Source organism: Oncorhynchus kisutch, linkage group LG6, assembly GCF_002021735.2.
Source record: "Oncorhynchus kisutch isolate 150728-3 linkage group LG6, Okis_V2, whole genome shotgun sequence".
Classification (NCBI taxonomy): Eukaryota; Metazoa; Chordata; class Actinopteri; order Salmoniformes; family Salmonidae; genus Oncorhynchus; species Oncorhynchus kisutch.
The window spans coordinates 74863542-74881521 of NC_034179.2; the positions used below are offsets into that span (position 1 = coordinate 74863542).

The window sequence follows — 17980 nt, forward strand, 5'->3', positions numbered from 1 at the left end:
GTAACAAAAAAACATGGTACAATGCCTTAGTAAAGTATTCAGCCCCCTTGACCTTTTCCACATTTTGTTACGTTACAGCCTTATTCTAAAATGGACTAAATAGTTATTTTTTCCCTCATCAATCTACACATAATAACCCATACTGACAAAGAAAAACAGGTTTATATACATTTTGCTCATTTATAAAAAAATATAGGTATTCAGACACTTTATTCAGTACTTTGTTGAAGCACCTTTGGCAGCGACTACAGCCTCGAGTCTTCTTGTGTATGACGCTACAAGCTTGGCACACCTGTATTTGGGGAGTTTCTCCCATTCTTCTCTGCAGATCCTCTCAAGCTCTGTCGGGTTGGATGGGGAACGTTGCTGCACAGCTACTTTCAGGTCTCTCCAGAGATGTTCGATCGGGTTCAAGTCTGGGCTCTGGGTGGGCCACTCAAGGACATTCAGAGACTTGTCCCAAAGCCACTCCTGCGTTGTCTTGACTGTGTGCTCTGGGTCGTTGTCCTGTTGGAAGGTGAACCTTCGCCCCAGTCTGAGGTCCAGTTTGGCCGGGCGGCTAGCTCTAGGAAGAGTTTTGGTGGTTCCTAACTTCTTCCATTTAAGAATGATGGATGCCACTGTGTTCTTGGGGACCATTCAATGCTGCAGAAATATTTTGGTACCCATCCCCAGATCTGTGCCTAGATACAATCCTCTCTCTGAGTTCTACGGACAATTTCTTTGACCTCATGGCTAGGTTTTGCTGACATGCACTGTCAACTGTGGGACCTTTTATAGACAGTTGTGTGCCTTTCCAAATCATGTCAAATCAATTGAATTTACCACAGATGGACTACAATCAAGTTGTAGAAACATCTCAAGGATGATCAATGGAAACAGGATGCACTTGAGATCAATTTTGAGTCTCATAGCAAAGGGTCTGAATACTGATGTAAATAATGTAAATTTCTGGTTTTTATATTGAATCAATTTGCTAAAATTTCTAAAAACCTGTTTTCATTTTGTTATTATGAGGTACTGTGTGTAGATTGCTGAGGATTTAAAAAGGCTGTAACGAAATAAAATGTGGAAAAAGTCAAGGGGTCTGAATACTTTCTGAAGGCACTGTATTTATGAGATGTGTTGGATGAGTTCGATCGGACAGGATCAGTGTCCATTATCGTTCCCCATGAGAACTGGCGTCCAAGCCCCATTTTCCAAAACGTAACAGAGAATGTCTTGTGTAAGGGGGGACTGTCGTCAACACGTACATAAAACACAGACATCACATAAAGATAAAGCTAGTTCCCACCTCCTTTGCCCCACCTCCCACCCCTAACCCAGCCACGACCAATCAAGCAGTCTGAGATGAATGAGGACTATTTTCAGTACTAAGAGCACTGCATGATAGATATCATAGAAGTTATCTGCATTTATAATCAATTTCTACCTCCATGGCAACGGTTTTATGTAACATTGTGCAAACTGAATCTGCCCCAGGTGAAGGAGAGATGATTGGCTTTCCTGCTAGCAGGCTCCATTCAAGTCATCTGGACATATTGGCCAGCACTCCCATTAAACCAGTTGACCCATAAATATAGCCAGTTTTAATTAAATGGTGTTTGCTTTATTTCACTGTTAGCACGGCTTATGAACCAGAGCCAAATGGATGTAGTGCTGCTTGAGTGTGTGCAGTGCTCCCCTCCGTTTTCCTTCACACTCAGTGAAGGCAATGAAACATTATGAGCCCTAAACTGCATGGTAATGAATGGACAGGGGGTGTGGGGGCAAGCCTGCTGAGAGGCTGAGTCACTCAGCCAGTCGGTGTTATCCTTGATCAGAGCCACGTAGTCAGCAGTGGCCACGGTGGCATCACTACCGGTAGCCTTGGGCAGTCTCATTAGCTGCGCTGAAGGCCCATGAGTACGGCAGTGTTTGTCTCACTTACACACGTTTAGGGATAAGTGGGGGGTCAGAGCAGACCACCGTCACCATGGTAACCCTTGTAGAGACCACCAGCAATTTATCAGGGATAATCAAACTGGGTATTGTGGGTAAAATAAATGAAGAGGGAAAGTCGGATTAGCTCAATCACTCCACAGGCGTTAAGAGCGACATTCTGAAGTGGAAAAGGCTGACGGGGAAAAAAAGGTTCCAGCTGGAGCAGCAGAAGAATGTGTCCCCTGGAGAACAGTAACACCAAGGGAGGGAAAATACATCTTTGTTTGGGAAATATATAGGGGTAAAGGACGCTCATTATTAGGGGCTACCAGCCAGGGAAGTTCCAGACTAGTCACCAAGTCTCTTGTCACTTAGTGTGGCACAGGAATACGCTTCAAGTGACGGAGGGACTGAGAGACAATTCAATGGAGTCCTGGCCTCAGTCTGGGGTTTGTAAATCCTAGTCTCATGTTTAGTATGGCAAATGCTTTTACAGCTAATGTCAGTTCTGGCCTGAAAGCCCTCCTTGTTTTCTTCTAGAGGTGGGGTAAGGGAGGGTTCAGTTATTTCAGCTCATACTTTGTATAAGCGGCCTCTCTTTCTCTCTCCCCATGGGTCTGATTCCCACTGACATCTTGACATTTTGAAAAAGGAAACACAGCTGTATGAGTGTGTGTTCTTGAGAACAAGATCTCCCAAGCTATATCTAGTCTTCTTTAACTGTGTCATTTTAATGAGTGTCTAAAGGTTTTGATTGATTGGTGAAGGCTTTAACATGCAAGCAAGCCTTGCCATGGATAGGTAAACCAGATATCTTCTCTATATCATGCACTGAGTTACTCTTACATAGGAACAGACAGCATAAAGTTCAATAAGTGCACAGAGAAGACAAAGAAAGGAAAAATCAAAGAGATACGTTTTTTATATTTCTAGGCAGTGTTGCCTAAATAAGCATTGGTCTATTTTGTATGTAATCATACCTCATAAGGGGACATGTCAACACTTGACCTAAAGCCTCGGTCAGAAGGCCAGCGCTGTCTTAATACTTATATAACAGATGTCATTGGGAATCATAAACAACTGCTATGACAAATCAAATGCATCACAACAACATAGAACATATTCATGGCAGGCCTCGTGTTCTTGACCCCCTCACTTCCCCCAAAACACAACAACAACACAACCCTAACCCAGGTGTTGCTACAATCAATCTTGTGGTGACATTCCACAATGCAGGGCTTCTCCTTGAACTTCCCAGTGTGTGAAGTGTACAGCAAACAAAGGAGAACAGAAAAGCCCAACAAACACAGGACAGATAAAGAAGAACACCACACACACTATACATAGCCTGTGCAGGTTGTTGTTCTGGTTTACTCATGTTGTTAGTTACTCTGGAGGTAGAAACTCAAGGGCCATTACAGGACTCCCAAGAGAGGGTGAGAGAGAGCTCTTGTAATTATGCACAGTGTGATTTGTTTAAGGCCAACGAGTCAGAAGAACTCTCTCGGAACTTTGATCTCTCTCTATGCGCCCTAGGACCATGCATCCGGACTACCTGTCCCTGTCCCCAAACCACCTGGTTGTGCTGCCACTATCAAACCCTGACCAGTTTCACCAGACATGCTAATTCGCCCCGACCCTGCTGTTTCGACTCTCTCTCTCTCGGACCTGTTGTCTCGACCTCTGAATGCTCGGCTATGAAAAGCCAACTGACATTTACTCCTGAGGTGTTGAACTGCTTCACCTTCTATAACGACTGTGGTTATTATTTGACCCTGGTGGTCATCTATGAACATTTTAACGTCTTGAAGAACAATCTGGCCTTAATTTCCATGTGCTCTTATAATCTCCACCTGACACAGACAGAAGAGGACTGGCCACTCCTAGGAGCCTGGTTCCTCTAGATTTCTTCCTAGGTTCCTGCCTTTCTAGGGTGTTTTTCCTCCTACATCTGCATTGCTTGCTCTTTGGGGTTTTAGGCTGAGTATCTGTATAGCACTTTGTGACAACTGCTGATGTAGAAAGGGCTTTATAAAATGTATTTGATTGAAATTTGATTGATTTCTGAAGAGGTTGTTCAACCGAGTTCACTGACTCCCTGCACCTTGCTCATCCTGCTTGGAAACCCTGTAGCCAACGAACTTCGACAATCAACAGGTCAGTGCAGCACAACCAACTGTCTTTCAGTGCACAAAACCTGTTTCATAAAGATACACCAGTCTCTGCCGTCTTTCACTCCCCTGTACTGTATCATGTGGCTTGTTTTAGAATGACACCTCCTGGTCCCTGCTATTCCCTCCAGCTTCCCAGCTGCCCCCTGGAGGGTTGGGGGGTGGCTCCTGTTACAATGGCTGCTGCCTGGCCAGGGAGTCTGCTGCTGCTATAAACAACTCTCTGCAAGCTGTCAGCGGAGGCTCTGCTGAGGGACATTGGGTGAGATTAAGATGAGTTAAAGGCATTTTAAAGATGGTGGATCTGTCCTGAACACTGATTGCTTTACCATAATAATTTTCAAGTGAAACATAAATATATTAAATCTGTCTTCTAGGGTGGTAGAACTCCTGGGCACAGCTATGCTGATATTAGTTTTGTGTTTGCAAGAAAGGCATTTTACTGTACTTGTGCACGTGACAAAAACTTGAAACTTGAAAATGAATGATTGTCACTTTGGTGTGAGTAATCTTGATCTTGGGCAAGTGGCAGGTGTTAGAAGATAAACGGGAGGCCAGGCAGTCAGTCTCAGTAATAAGCATTTCTGTGAATGAATGACTGTGTTGCAAATTTTACAAATACATGTAATAACAAGTTGCTTGCTGTGTATCTGTTCTAAACTAGTATTGCTCAAATTTGAGTGTGAGAAGCAGCTCTGGTTGAGTGCTGGCTGGTGCCAGTGGTTCTCAATGAAAAGAGAAATGGCCAGGCAAGATGACAGTCAGGCCCTGAGTGTCACACTACCACTAATCTCTCTGTCCCAAGCACCACCACAAGGTTCAGCTTTCACACTACGAGGTCACACATAGATAGATTACAGAATGTACTCTTTTCCTCATTACAGTACATGGAAACGGTATCTAGGAATCATTGGTCATTGTAAAAGGTCACTCAATAAGGTTCCCAAGTGGTGCAGTGGTCTAAGGCATCACTACAGACCCTGGTTCAATTCCAGGCTGTATCATAACCAGCCGTGATTGGGAGTCTCATAGGGTGGTGCGCAATTGGCCCAGTATCGTCCGGGGTAGGCCGTCAATGTAAATTTGATTTATTTTATTTTACCTTTATTTAACTAGGCAAGTCAGTTAAGAACAAATTCTTATTTTCAATGACGGCCTAGGAACAGTGGGTTAACTGCCTGTTCAGGGGCAGAACGACAGATTTGTACCTTGTCAGCTCGGGGGTTTGAAAATGTATACGAACTTGACGTGTACTGCAAAATATATGGGTCTGATTCCCACTGACATCTTGACATTTTGAAAAATGAAACACAGCTGTATGAGTGTGTGTTCTTGAGAAGAAGATCTCCCAAGCAATATCTAGTCATTTTAATGAGTGTCTAAAGGTTTTGATTGATTAGTGAAGGCTTTAACATGCAAGCAAGCCTTGCCATGGATAGGTAAACCAGATATCTTCTCTATATCATGCACTGAGTTACTCTTACACGAGCACATACAGCATGAAGTTCAATCAGTGCACAGAGATAAGACCGAGAGAAAAAGTCCAAGAGATACAGATTGTATATGGCCATGGAAAGTGGCGCAAGGAGGGGATTTCATAGAAGCAAACCAAGTCTGTTCTGTTGAGGGTAGACTTTGTTTTAATTTTTGCTGTGTTTCATCTGTATTTCTCAAAATGTGTAATGTACCCCCACAAACCTCCCACTTTACCCCATTGCCCACACTTACTGGTCATAGGACAGCTGCTAGGATACCACTTGTCATGGGGATTGTGACAATTTGCGAGAAACGATCATTAAGACAATGCAAGCATTTTACGATCATTAAGACCATTCTCACCCCCCATCTGGTCTGGACTAAAATCCCTTGTGTCAATTGTTAGTGTGCATTCAGCAAAACAATGATAGAAAAACATTCCAACCTCACCCCTTGTCATAGGCTTTATATGCATTAACAGTGACAGCACAATGCCCTTCATGAAGGGGTTAAAGTAAGTAAAGACACTTATAATATGCTTCCCAGTTGAAAATAGGCCTATAACAGATTTTGCCATTTTTCAATTGCTTCAACGTCAGTGTTGATACTCAGTTGTGGATAACTGTTTAAATTGCAACTCAAATCATACAATGTTTGTTTTCGATTATCGGACATAACATTTCCTTACTACACAACTCCTGAAGCCTCAACTGATGGCAGCTTCCTTGTGCAGGCAAATGTAGTGCACATTATGTCTGGCTGCAGGTGATCTGCATATGAAAACTAAGTGGGGCAACTGTTTCCTACCAACTGGGAACACACTGACTGAATCAAAGTATTCTGTCTGTAATTGTCAACTATCAAGTGGTTTGAAAGACACAATCACTTGATAAGTCTGCTGTGGTAGACAGCTCGCAACCACGCTTCCTACCACTCTCGAGTTATAGGTGCCGGTTTGGAGAAGTACAGATACTCACACATTATACAATGCAGACGAGGAGTTATAGATTGTTTATTTGCCGTCAGTAACAGTTAGTTTTTTGGCCTCTGAAATTGTAACCACCTAGCACTGGGTTTTGACCAGAGTTAACGCCTCCTCTTAACAATGCTGCGCTCCAACGTTTCGCTCCAACACTTCGCTCCAACACTTCGCTTCGCTTGAAATTTGCATAAAGTAGAGCACAACTCAACGTTTTCTTCCGCACGACTAGCAAGGTTCTCGCCGCTCTCCTTCCCACAATCCCATTTCTCTGTGTGTACTCGTTGAAAATGTATGGGGTGGAACTTCTCCTGCTGTTTTCACCAACAACGAATTCAGCAGAAGTTCCACCCCCATTAATTTTCAACGAGGGTACTCAGAGAATTGTGCAGGGGATTGTGGGAAGGTGAGCAGCGAGAACTCTGCTAGCAGAGTGGTATAAACATTTTTGCTCTCCTCTACTTCATGCAAATTTCAAGCGAAGCGATGCACTGGAGCGAAGCATTTTCAAGAGCAAGTGCCTCTGATCAAAACCCACTGTATGTAAGACACCCATGTGTGGAAACGCGGTGTCCTTTATAGGGCTATTTGTATGATTGACAGGTTCTCAATAACAGCAGACAAAAACTGATAGGCCTAAACCAAAATAGCACAGAGATTATAAATGAAGTCATGTATGGCATCTTATCTGAGTGGCTGATAATGTCGAGAAGGTGTGGGCAATTGTAATTATCACCTAAACACTTGTATAAAAGAACTATGGATTTGGCACACTTCTTGATCTGATGAAGGCATGACAATAAAGAAGTGAAATGAGCAGATGTATTTTTTTCATTTGTCCTTCTTTTTATGTTTTCTACTGTCTCAGTTTACCAATGTTCTTGAACTTGGGATTTCATTTGATGGCATTGTCGCATATAGTAGAGCATCCAGCTAATTAAGCGAGACAGCACACATGGTACCCACAATTTAGAGAGAACTTTGCTTGGCGGAGCCAAAGCCTTTGTAAACTTTGTTTTTGCGGTGGCCCAAATGAGATTTTAAGGTAATGATGTGTGTTATTTTGAGTTTTCCCCATCTGTACACAAAACATAGCTGAAAAAACATAGCTGATTAATTATTTACCTGTAGCTCACACCATGCCACTTCTACTGTTGTCTCCGTATCCAGGCCTTTGTACACCGTCTTGAACGACCCTCTCCCAATTTCAATGTTGAATTTGAGGAACCTTCCATCAGGTGACGTCGCTACAGCTTTGGTTTCAATTTCATCCTTTTCCTCTTGCTCCCGTTTGCTTTCAAATGGAGCTCGAGATAAAATGACCTTTTTGTCAGTGATTTCTTCCTCGGAATCTGAACTTGTGCCCTGTGCTTGCGAGTTGGGCTGTGGTGGTTTGGGGTCTGATGCTTGGGTACCAGGAGGTGAGCACGTACTCGTTCCCGGGCTTGAGACAGGTGAGGCTGGTACTGATGAGTCCACTTTTTTCTCCTCTGCCGCTGTTTCGGCTAAAATATCATCAGCAGACCAGGAGTGAGTTTTGGAGAGAGGGGCATCATCGTAAACTTCAGGCTCCAAATCCAATGTATTTATTTTGCTCAACCTGTACGAGTTTCTCCTGGAGTTTGCCGAGTGTCTCCTGCGCCTTGGTGGTATTCGGCCAGGGAAGCAGGAGTTGGCGTCGAACCCAGCAGGTAATTTGGAGAAACCCAGTCCGGCCATGTCGACCTCAAGCTGTGACATGTCTGTTTTATGAGTTTTGCCGCGAAATGCAATAGGTGGGTCTTGTGTCCCAACTAGTGGATCTGCAAATCCGAACGAAGGCTATTTAAAAACATAAACTGGAAAAGGGAACATCATAGGTTGCAGGGAATGTGAATTATTTCGAAAAATAAAAACTACCAAAAAGCTACAAAAATCCAAATGAAACAAATAAGTATAGGCTACATATAAAAGGTGCCTACATATTTGGCTTATACATTCGATTTGTATGTTCAATTCAACTATAGGCTATTGGCTAATAATACAAACAAACAAAAATCAACAAGTGTGCCCACAAGTCTCTTCACCTCAACCTGAATGAAGGTCGTTCGAGTTCTCCCTAGTAAAAAGTGCTTGTTTAAATCCGCCAAATATAATTTACTTGGTCGTGGTCTTGCTCATAGACAGACGAAAAATAAATGCCATTAATGCTAGTATTCCTCAAACCGTGTCTCTGGTCGCACGTCTTCAAACTGTCCGCTCCCAATGTGGATTAACGCTGTATCAACTGCTCGAGCGCACAGTGAACGCTCAATGAGCTCCACCCCCCAAAACACATTTCGGATCTGTATTTTGCCTGCAACCATAGACTATTATAGGTTGAGAAGATATAGTTCCCTTGAATGTACACTGAACAAAAATATAAACGTAACATGTGAAGTGTCGGTCCCATGTTTCATGAGCTGAAATAAAAGATACCAGAAAGTTTCCATACACGCAAAACGTTTATTTTCCATTCCACAAAAAGCTTATTTCTCATATTTTGTACACAAATGTGTTTACATCCATGTTAGTGAGCAATTCTCCTTTGTTAAAATAATCTAACCACCTGACAGGTGTGGCATATCAACAAGCTGATTGAACAGTATGCTCATTACACAGGTGCACCTTGTGCTGGGGACAATAAAAGGCCACCCTGAAATGTGCAGTTGTCTCAAGTTGAGGGAGCGTGCAATTGGTATGCTGCCTGCAGGAATGTCCACCAAAGCTGTTGCCAGATAATTACATTTTCATTTCTCTACCATAAGCCGCCTCCAACATTGTTTTAGAGAATTTGTTAGTACGTCCAACCGGCCTCACAACCGCAGACCATGTGTATGGCGTCATGTGGGAGAGCAGTTTGCTGACGTCAACGTTGTGAACAGAGTTCCCCATGGTGGTGGTGGGGTTATGTTATGGGCAGGCATAAGTTACGGACAACGAACACAATTGCATTTTATCAATGTCAATTTGAATGCACAGAAATGCTGTGATGAGATCCTGAGGCCCATTGCGAGGCCCTTTCTTTTAAGAGATCTGTGACCAACGGATGCATATCTGTATTGCCAGTCATGTGAAATCCATGATTAGGGTCTAATTCATTCATTTAAATTGGCTGTTTTCTTCATATGAACTGTAACGCAGTAAAATCTTTGAAATTGTTGCGTGCTGCGTTTATATTTTTGTTCAGTATATATTTTCTTAGTTAACATTTGCTAAAAAATAAAACATTCTAATGAAGTTTACTTTGAAATTAGAAAGCTGTTCGTTTGTGGTGTGTAGTAGCCTAAACATACTGTACAGTAGTACTTGCAAACTTACTATTCAAGGTAGCCTAATAAGTCACAAGAATCTTGGTCCAAGTGTGATATGAATGCATTCTGGCAATGTGCCAAGGCTTTAGATGCCAGCTTTTGGTTTAGAATGTTGGATTTACTATCCTGTATATCGTGCTATACTGTATGTCTACTGTAAGGTAATTATTACGATAACAGAGGACAAGAGTCATCAAAACGTATATTAACTTATTAATAATAATAATAATAATAACTGTTTTACTGAGGTAATTGCTCCCAGGACAGGAGCTATCCACTTATCTGTGGTGTTGACTGTGGTGATTATCTTTAGCAATATTACATAATGTTGCACTGTTGAAATAGTGGGTAGGATACAAATGGAGATAACGACTACAGCAAAACGAATGAATCCATCTTAACGTCAAGTTGCAACAGACTAAAATCGCCTGGCAGCCTGTAAATCCTGGCACTGTAGAAATAGGCTTCATCAAGAAGTCTGGATTAAGCCAAAGACAAAGACAGCTGACCATCTAAATCTAGGCTATACCTACCTAATCTCTTCAATAGGAAATTAAATCACAGAGACAAAAGCAATACAGATAAGCTGAAAGAGGTTTCACTGTCTTATAAAATAGGTTTACAACCGTGTCCTCATCAGTCAAGTATTTTTGTCTGATGATGAACTCAGTAATAGGGGGGTTGGGTTGTGTACAGATTTAGTCAAGGAAGGGTAATAGCATAGTGGTTATAGGAAAGGGTGTTTATTCATGTCTGTTTGACACATCTCACAAATTCTCATCAGTTACTTGTGATATAACACAGTAGTAGCATATCAATCAACGATTAAGAATAGATATGTAAAACACACCCAGTAGGTACATTATCGTCATCAATTACTCTCCACCACAGACACACACATTTCCTCCATTCCAGGTTTAGCGTGTCAGGCCATTCCAGGGTTAACGTGAGCACCCTGACAAGGACCGAGGCCTCATCTTAGCAGGTTTCCGGGACGAAGTGGAAGGAGCGGCTTAGCGTTGTGTGGCCAAGTGATTTCAGGTCACATTAGCTGAGTGCCACACACACACACACCTTACTGTTGACTTGTGCGATATACTGACCCCATTCCCCTCATACTAAGGATTCCAGCCAGGGAAGTTCCAGTCACTGTCTCCCCAGCCAGTGAGAGCATGTGCTATGGCTTTGATTCCTGGGTAGACCGGTGTGTGTTGCCATATGCTTACAATCCCTGACACAGACACTGATGAAGGTGCTCAGCCTACCTCTGTAAAACACAAACAGACCGACAGACAGACAGACAGAGGGCCAGGGACTCTTTGTTTATCCCCTCCTCATGAGTGTGTGTGTGTACGCCTGTGTGTGTGTGTGTGTGTGTAAGAGCTTGCACCGTGGAGATAGATAGCTCAAGTCCCAGCACCTGATATAGCCCTCACAACCACTGCCAGGAGACTTAAACTAGCCATCCCCCACCTGTCACATGAGCTTCACAGAGAGGGGAGAGGAGCAGTCAGAGGGGGAGCTTATCTGCAGGAACACATTGCTCCTATGGCAGCAGACGGCCACCCACGAATGCTAATCACTCATGTTTGATGAGAGCTTCTGCAGAGTCATCTTTCCAGAAAAGAAGAGTAGCACAGAAATCCCCATGAAACAGCATGGAAATGGGTCACACGGTAGACAACATGCTAATCGCAGCGCGATTCCAGCTAAAAAGTCTTCCTCCCTTCTCTGTCTGCTGCTGTATGGTTTGTTTATCTCCCCGTCATGAGGCGGGCAGTGCAATACGCTCTGTTCTTTTCTGCTTTAGCCGACACAGGGCAAGAGGATGGAGGCTGGGCCTTGACAGGGGAATAATAAACAGAGGTCCTATTTTTTTGAAGGTCAAGGAAATTGATATGATATGACATTAAAAGCTTAGTGGCTTTTGCAACTTTTCCAAGGGCTTTAGCAATCCTCATAAATGCCTGACTGTGAAAGTGTATTCCAACATACACAGAGGGAAGCTCACCAGTTGGAAAGCAATGTGAACTGTTGAGTGTGAACAGAATATTAAAGTGTGCACTTAGGTGGGATGATAATATGTAGCCTAGTAATAACACAATAATCCAGTTGTAAACAAGACATTGGATGAATATTGCCAGGTTGTTAACATACTCAATAAACATGGACAAGTAGCACGCCGGTCATACAATTTCTCAAGCAGGGCCTGTATGCAAGTGTAAAAGCTAGGGCTCTTTCAGACAGAAGAGGGATAAATACATTCAAAGTGAGTGGGCTTTTTAAGAGAGGCCTCCTTTCCTTGGATGCTAATGACCATCAATATGCACATACCCTATATTATCCCTGGCCAATTCCAATATTTTTTCCACTAACTGGTATTCATCAGCTCTTTTCTCACCAGATCTTTTTCAGAGGTGATCTAATTGGTCTTTTGACCAATTAGATCAGCTCTGATAAGAAAAAAATCTGATGTGATTGGTCAAAATACCAATCAGTGAAAAAAAATATCATAATTGGGCTGACTGTCTAAATGCAGCCGATAAGGTGTCCAACGCTGTGTCCCAATACTCATAATGGCTCCCTATCCTTGCCTCGCCTCCGACTGTAGGTCACCAACACTCCAATAAAACTGAGTATGTGACAGCAATACTATGAAATTCCCACCTAACCTACCCATGTGGTAACTGAAGGACATATGTTCCTTACTCTTGTTAGAGTATGTAATGACATTGTACTGTAATGTAGAACTACACTTGTACTTGGAATGCATTGATGTTGCCACCTAGTGGGCTTATCTGGAACAACACAGACCCTGTTACAAGACTGTATCTCAAAGTCTGCCTACACTGCACTGACAGAACAAAATGAATAATGGAGTAGGGTTACAGCTACAACTCTTCTCTTTACAGTCAACAAGTCACACATCAGCATGTGGGAGTGTGTGTCAACTCTGGAGCTACAACAACAGGGCTAGGTGGCTTTGTTGTTTGCTTTCACTGATGTATGAACTAACCATTAAGCCCTATTAACCAATGTTTTATACTGAGTTTAAGCAGTGCTTAATTTGAGCCGGATGGTTTGCGCAACGTTGTAGCCCAAATAGACCAACGCGTGACCATTGCTGTGATGAGAGAAGTGCGCCTCAGAACTAGAATGAGAGTCACTTTTTATAATCTCTTTCCCTGCTCTGATAGATATCAGCATGCAACTCTCATCTCTCCAGCTATGCACGTAATCATTTATTTCCTTATAGAATCATAGCCGCGGGAAGGATGCTGGAGGTATCACAGAACCCCTGATACATTTAAACACATTTTGCCAAAGTTATAGAATTACTGCTGTCAGCCAAAACAGGCTATTCACGATATTGCAAATACAAATCGCGGGACAACACAGATCCTGATGAATAGAGAAGACTATTCTGTCTGTAGGCTAGCAAGTTATCAACTTCCAAATAGACATATTGAGCGAACAGCATTGTTTTACAAAGTAAAACAAGAGAGAGTTAAGCTTTTGGCACGAGCGTATCGGTCATCGCCGGTGAGTGAGCTGCGTATCGTTGAGTCAGTGAAACGAAAGCTTTTTTAGGACAAATGTATTTTGTAAATATGTGTGTGTGTGTGTATCACCACTCACCTAGGCCTGGGCTATTGATGGATTCAAGACAAAGTCGTTGTCATTGATTTACGATTCTCAGTTTGTCAGTGTCAAAGTACAGCCTGTCATTTCGATAATTTGTGAGGTATTAAAAAATATTCGGCTAAAGTCTCCAGTCATCTAAAATCATGTAGAATTGTATGAAATGCGTTTATGAAGGCCATTTTCCCGGACCATAGGCCACTAAACATTTCCCCATGTGTGTAACTTCTGCAATCGCCTCTCTATACTCTACTGCTTTTTGCCAGTACGCAAAGGCGATGATAATGCATGCAATGATTTATTATAAAAGTGATTTTTCTTTTCATGCGTTCTTGGGCTGCAACGTTGCGCAATTTACAAATTAAGCACTGAGTTTACGTTAGTTAAAGTTTGCTTATGTTCATAGGGAAAATATATCAAATATGTGAAAATAATAAGTATGTTTTTGTGGAGGCAGAAATTCCCAAGAGTCCATCCAGATTGTGACTATATTTTGGATAATGGTTCCCTGTCTAATGAGACTGGAACAAACCCACATTCAAAGGAGGGAAATTGTTATTCTGTTTTCTTATTCTGATTAGCTTTTGCGGAACTTGATGTTGACAAAATAATCAGCTGACAAGCGAACATGGCTGTTATGGGATTTTTTATCAATAATGACTAAATGAGGTATACTGCACTATAACTGGCAAGAATTCTACCCTGTCTTTCTTGTAGTATTAAATCATGTTTGTTCATTAGGAAGGGGTTATATGGCATGTACCTAGGAAGAAAGGAATGTATGTGGAGATAAGAGAGGACCGGGAGGGCCCCTCCAGAGTTATGGTGTCTGGGGGAACCTGGAACTGTCAGTTGAGAGGTTATAAACTGTGGTTAGACTCATGAGAAAATCCATGTTGGTGTGTATGTATGTGCGTAGTTTAGGATGGTATAAGAAGGAAGGTATTATATATAATTACATGACAATGGCAAACAAGTCATATTTGATTGCAATATTGTTAGATAGACACTAAACACATGTATCACTGGTGATTTCTGTCAATGCCTGCTTTGATTCTGTATGAAGCACTATTTTGTGTCAATCTCTTGGGAGGCCGTCATTGTGTGTTGTTTTCAGTAGGCTTACACACTTCAACTTCAAGATTCTTGGCATACATTAGTGAGCCATCACAGTGGCTTTGAGGGCAAAATGTGAGCCAGAGTTAAGGGTTACCAACTTACCAGGACCCTGATGCAGGTGATTGTAAATGTAGGCTACTGTCAGGGCCACTGTCCAGAGGGAAGTACTTACATTTTAGTCATTCAGTAGATGCTGTTATCCAGAGCGACTAACAGTTAGTGCATTAATCTTAAGATAGCTAGGTGGGACAACCACATATCACAGCACAGGCATAGAAATTACATTTTCCCTCAATGTAGCTATCAGTAGAGAGCTAGAAAGGGGCAGGGTCAAGTAAAAGTACTGTTTAATTTGAATACTTTATTTTGGGGTGAGGGGGTCGAGGTGAGGAGGAGGATTATTTAAGATACTCTTTGAAGAAGTAGGGTTTCAGAGGGAGGAGGGGCAGTTCCTCTTGCTGTTCTGTAGGTAAGCACCATGATCTTGTAGTGGATGCGAGCTTCGACTGGAAGCCAGTGTAGTGTGTGGAGGAGTGAGTGACATGAGAGAACTTGGGAAGGTTGAACACCAGGCGGGCTGCAGCGTTCTGGATAAGTTGCAGGGGTTAAATGGCACACGCGGGGAGCCCAGCAAACTGCAAGTTGCAGTAGTCCAGACGGGAGAGGACAGGTGCCTGGATTAGGACCTGTGCTGCTTCCTGTGTGAAGTAGGGTCGTACTCTACGGATGTTGTAGAGCATGAACCTGCAGGAGCGGGTCACTGCTTTGATGTTTGCAGAGAAAGACAGAGGGTTGTCCAGGGTCACGCCAAGGTTCATTGCACTCTGGGAGGGCAACACTGTGGAGTTGTCAACTATGATGGCGAGTTCTTTGAGCGGGCATTTCTGTCTTGTCGAGGTTGAGATATCTGCCAGGCACGCAGAAAAGCATGTCGCCACCTGGGTGTCAGAAGAGGGGAAGGAGTTGAGTGTTATGCTCAATAGCAATGATAGGAGAGACCATGTGAGGATATGACGGAGGCGTGTGACGGTGTATAGAGAGGAGAGGGCCTAGAACCGAGGCCTGTGGGACATAGTAGTGAGAGAGAGTACGTGGTGCAGACACAGATCCTCTCCACGTCACCTGGTCGGAGTGGCCTGCAAGGTAGGATGCAATCCAAGAGTGTGCAGAGCCTGAGACGCCCGGCCCTGAGATGGTGGAGTGGATGATCTGATGGTTCACGGTGTCAAAGGCAGCGGATAGATGTAGGAGGATGAGAACAGAGGAGAGAGTGTCAGCTCTGGCAGTGCAGAGAGCCTCCGTGACACAGAGGAAAGCAGTCTCAGTTGAGTGACCCGTCTTGAAGGTTAGGGTTAGGGCCAAGAAGATCGTTCAAAGAGAGATAACGAGAAAGTTGATCAGAGACAGCATGCTCAAGTGTTTTGGAAAGAAAAGAAAGGGAGAGAGGTCTATAGTTGTTGACGTCAGATGAGTCAAGTGTTGGTTCCTTGAGGAAGGGAGCAACTCGGGCCATTTTGAAGTCAGAGGGGTCAGGGATGAGTTGATGAGGGAAGTGAGAAGGCCTCCAGAGATGGTCTGGAGGAAGGAGGAGGGGATAGGGTTGAGCGGGCAGGTTGTCGAGGGGCCAGACTTAACTAGTCGCAGGATGTCATCTGGAGAGATAGGGGAGAACGAGGTCAAGGCGTAGGATAGTTCTGTGTGAGGGAGACCAGGGGACTCAACAGGCTGAGTAGGCCTTTTTTTCCAAAGTGGTTGACAAAGTTGTCCGCAGAGAGGGAGGAGGGGGTGGAAAAGAGTTTCCTAGGGTTAGAGGCAGAAGTGGAAAAGAGTTTCCTAGGGTTAGAGGCAGAAGTGGAAAAGAGTTTCCTAGGGTTAGAGGCAGAAGCTTGAAAATTAGAATGGTAGAAAGTGGCATTAGCAGCGGATACAGAGGAAGAGAACATAAAGAGGAGGAAGTTAAAGGATTATTTGTATTTATATTGAACCTTTATTTAACTAGGCAATTCAGTTAAGAACAAATTCATATTTACAATGACGGCCTACCAAAAGGCCTCCTGCGGGGACAGGGGCTGGGATTAAAAATATAAATACATTAAATAAAAATATAGGACAAAACACACATCATGACAAGAGAACACAACACATAAAGAGAGACCTAAGACAACAACATAGCATGACAGCAACACATGACAGCACAGCATGGTAGCAACACAACATGGCAGCAGCACAACATGGTAGCAGCACCTAACATGGTATAAACATTATTGGGCACAGACAACAGCACAAAGGCAAAGAAGCTAGAGACAACAATACATGACGCAAAGCAGCCACAACTGTCAGTAAGGGTGTCCATGATTGAGTCTTTGAATGAATACATTGAGATAAAACTGTCCAGTTTAAGTTTTTGTTGCAGCTCGTTCCAGTCGCTAGCTGCAGCGAACTGAAAAGACGAGCGACCCAGGGATGTGTGTGCTTTGGGGACCTTTAACAGAATGTGACTGACAGAACAGGTGTTGTATGTAGAGGATGAGGGCTGCAGAAGAAATCTCAGATGGGGGGGAAGTGAGGCCTAAGAGGGTTTTATAAATAAGCATCAAACAGTGGGTCTTGCGACCGGTTTACAGAAGATTATAGAGTGCAGTGATGTGTCCTATAAGGAGCATTGGTAACAAATCTGATATCCGAATGGTAAAGAACATCTAGCTGCTCGAGAGCACCCTTACTTGCCGATCTATAAATGACATCTCCGTAATCTAGCATGGGTAGGATGGTCCTCTGAATCAGGTCCTCCAGAAGTTTTGTTTTCCTCGCAATGAGTCACTCAGCCACAGAGTAGGAGGGGAGGGCAGAACTGGCAAGAAGAAATGGGGACAGTGCGAGTCATAGGATGCGGAAAGGGAAGAAAGTAGGGTCGAAGAGGCAGAATCAGGAGACAGGAGGGAGAATGATTTAGCAGAAGGGAGAGATGATAGGTTAGAAGAGGACAGAGTAGTGGCAGAGAGAGAGAGCGAAGATTGCGATGGTGCATGACCATCTGGGTAGGGGCTCAGTGGTTAGGGTTGAAGAAAAGGGTGACAGAAAAGGAAACAAAGTAGTGATCAGAGACCTGGAGTTGGGTTGCAGTGAGATTAGTAGGCGAGCGGCCTCTAGTAAAGATGAAGTCAAGCGTATTGCCTGCCTTGTGAGTTGGAGGAGATTGGGAAAGGGTGAGGTGAAAAGAGGCAAGGAGGGGGAAAAAGGGCAGCATAGGCTGAGATGAACTCGGTGTTTACGTGTGTTGTGCGCACAGGGTACACTAAATTAGAAGAGTTGAAGCCAAGGGGTGAGGAATGTCTTTA

General features: G+C 43.4%; 1 protein-coding gene across 2 annotated transcripts in view; it reads right to left on the reverse strand.

The window, feature by feature from the left end:
• The window catches only part of LOC109898563 (serine/threonine-protein kinase WNK4), an 87474-nt gene that overhangs the window by 58519 nt on the left and 10975 nt on the right, over positions 1–17980 (reverse strand). Inside the window, exon 1 of one of the 2 annotated variants that reach the window (XM_031827531.1) lies at positions 7675–8815. The exons of the other annotated variant lie outside the window; for it this stretch is intronic. Coding sequence (XP_031683391.1) covers positions 7675–8289 — 615 coding nt within the window. The 5' untranslated portion in view covers positions 8290–8815. Of the gene's footprint in view, positions 1–7674; positions 8816–17980 lie in introns of those variants that run through there. 2 annotated transcript variants of the gene reach the window in all.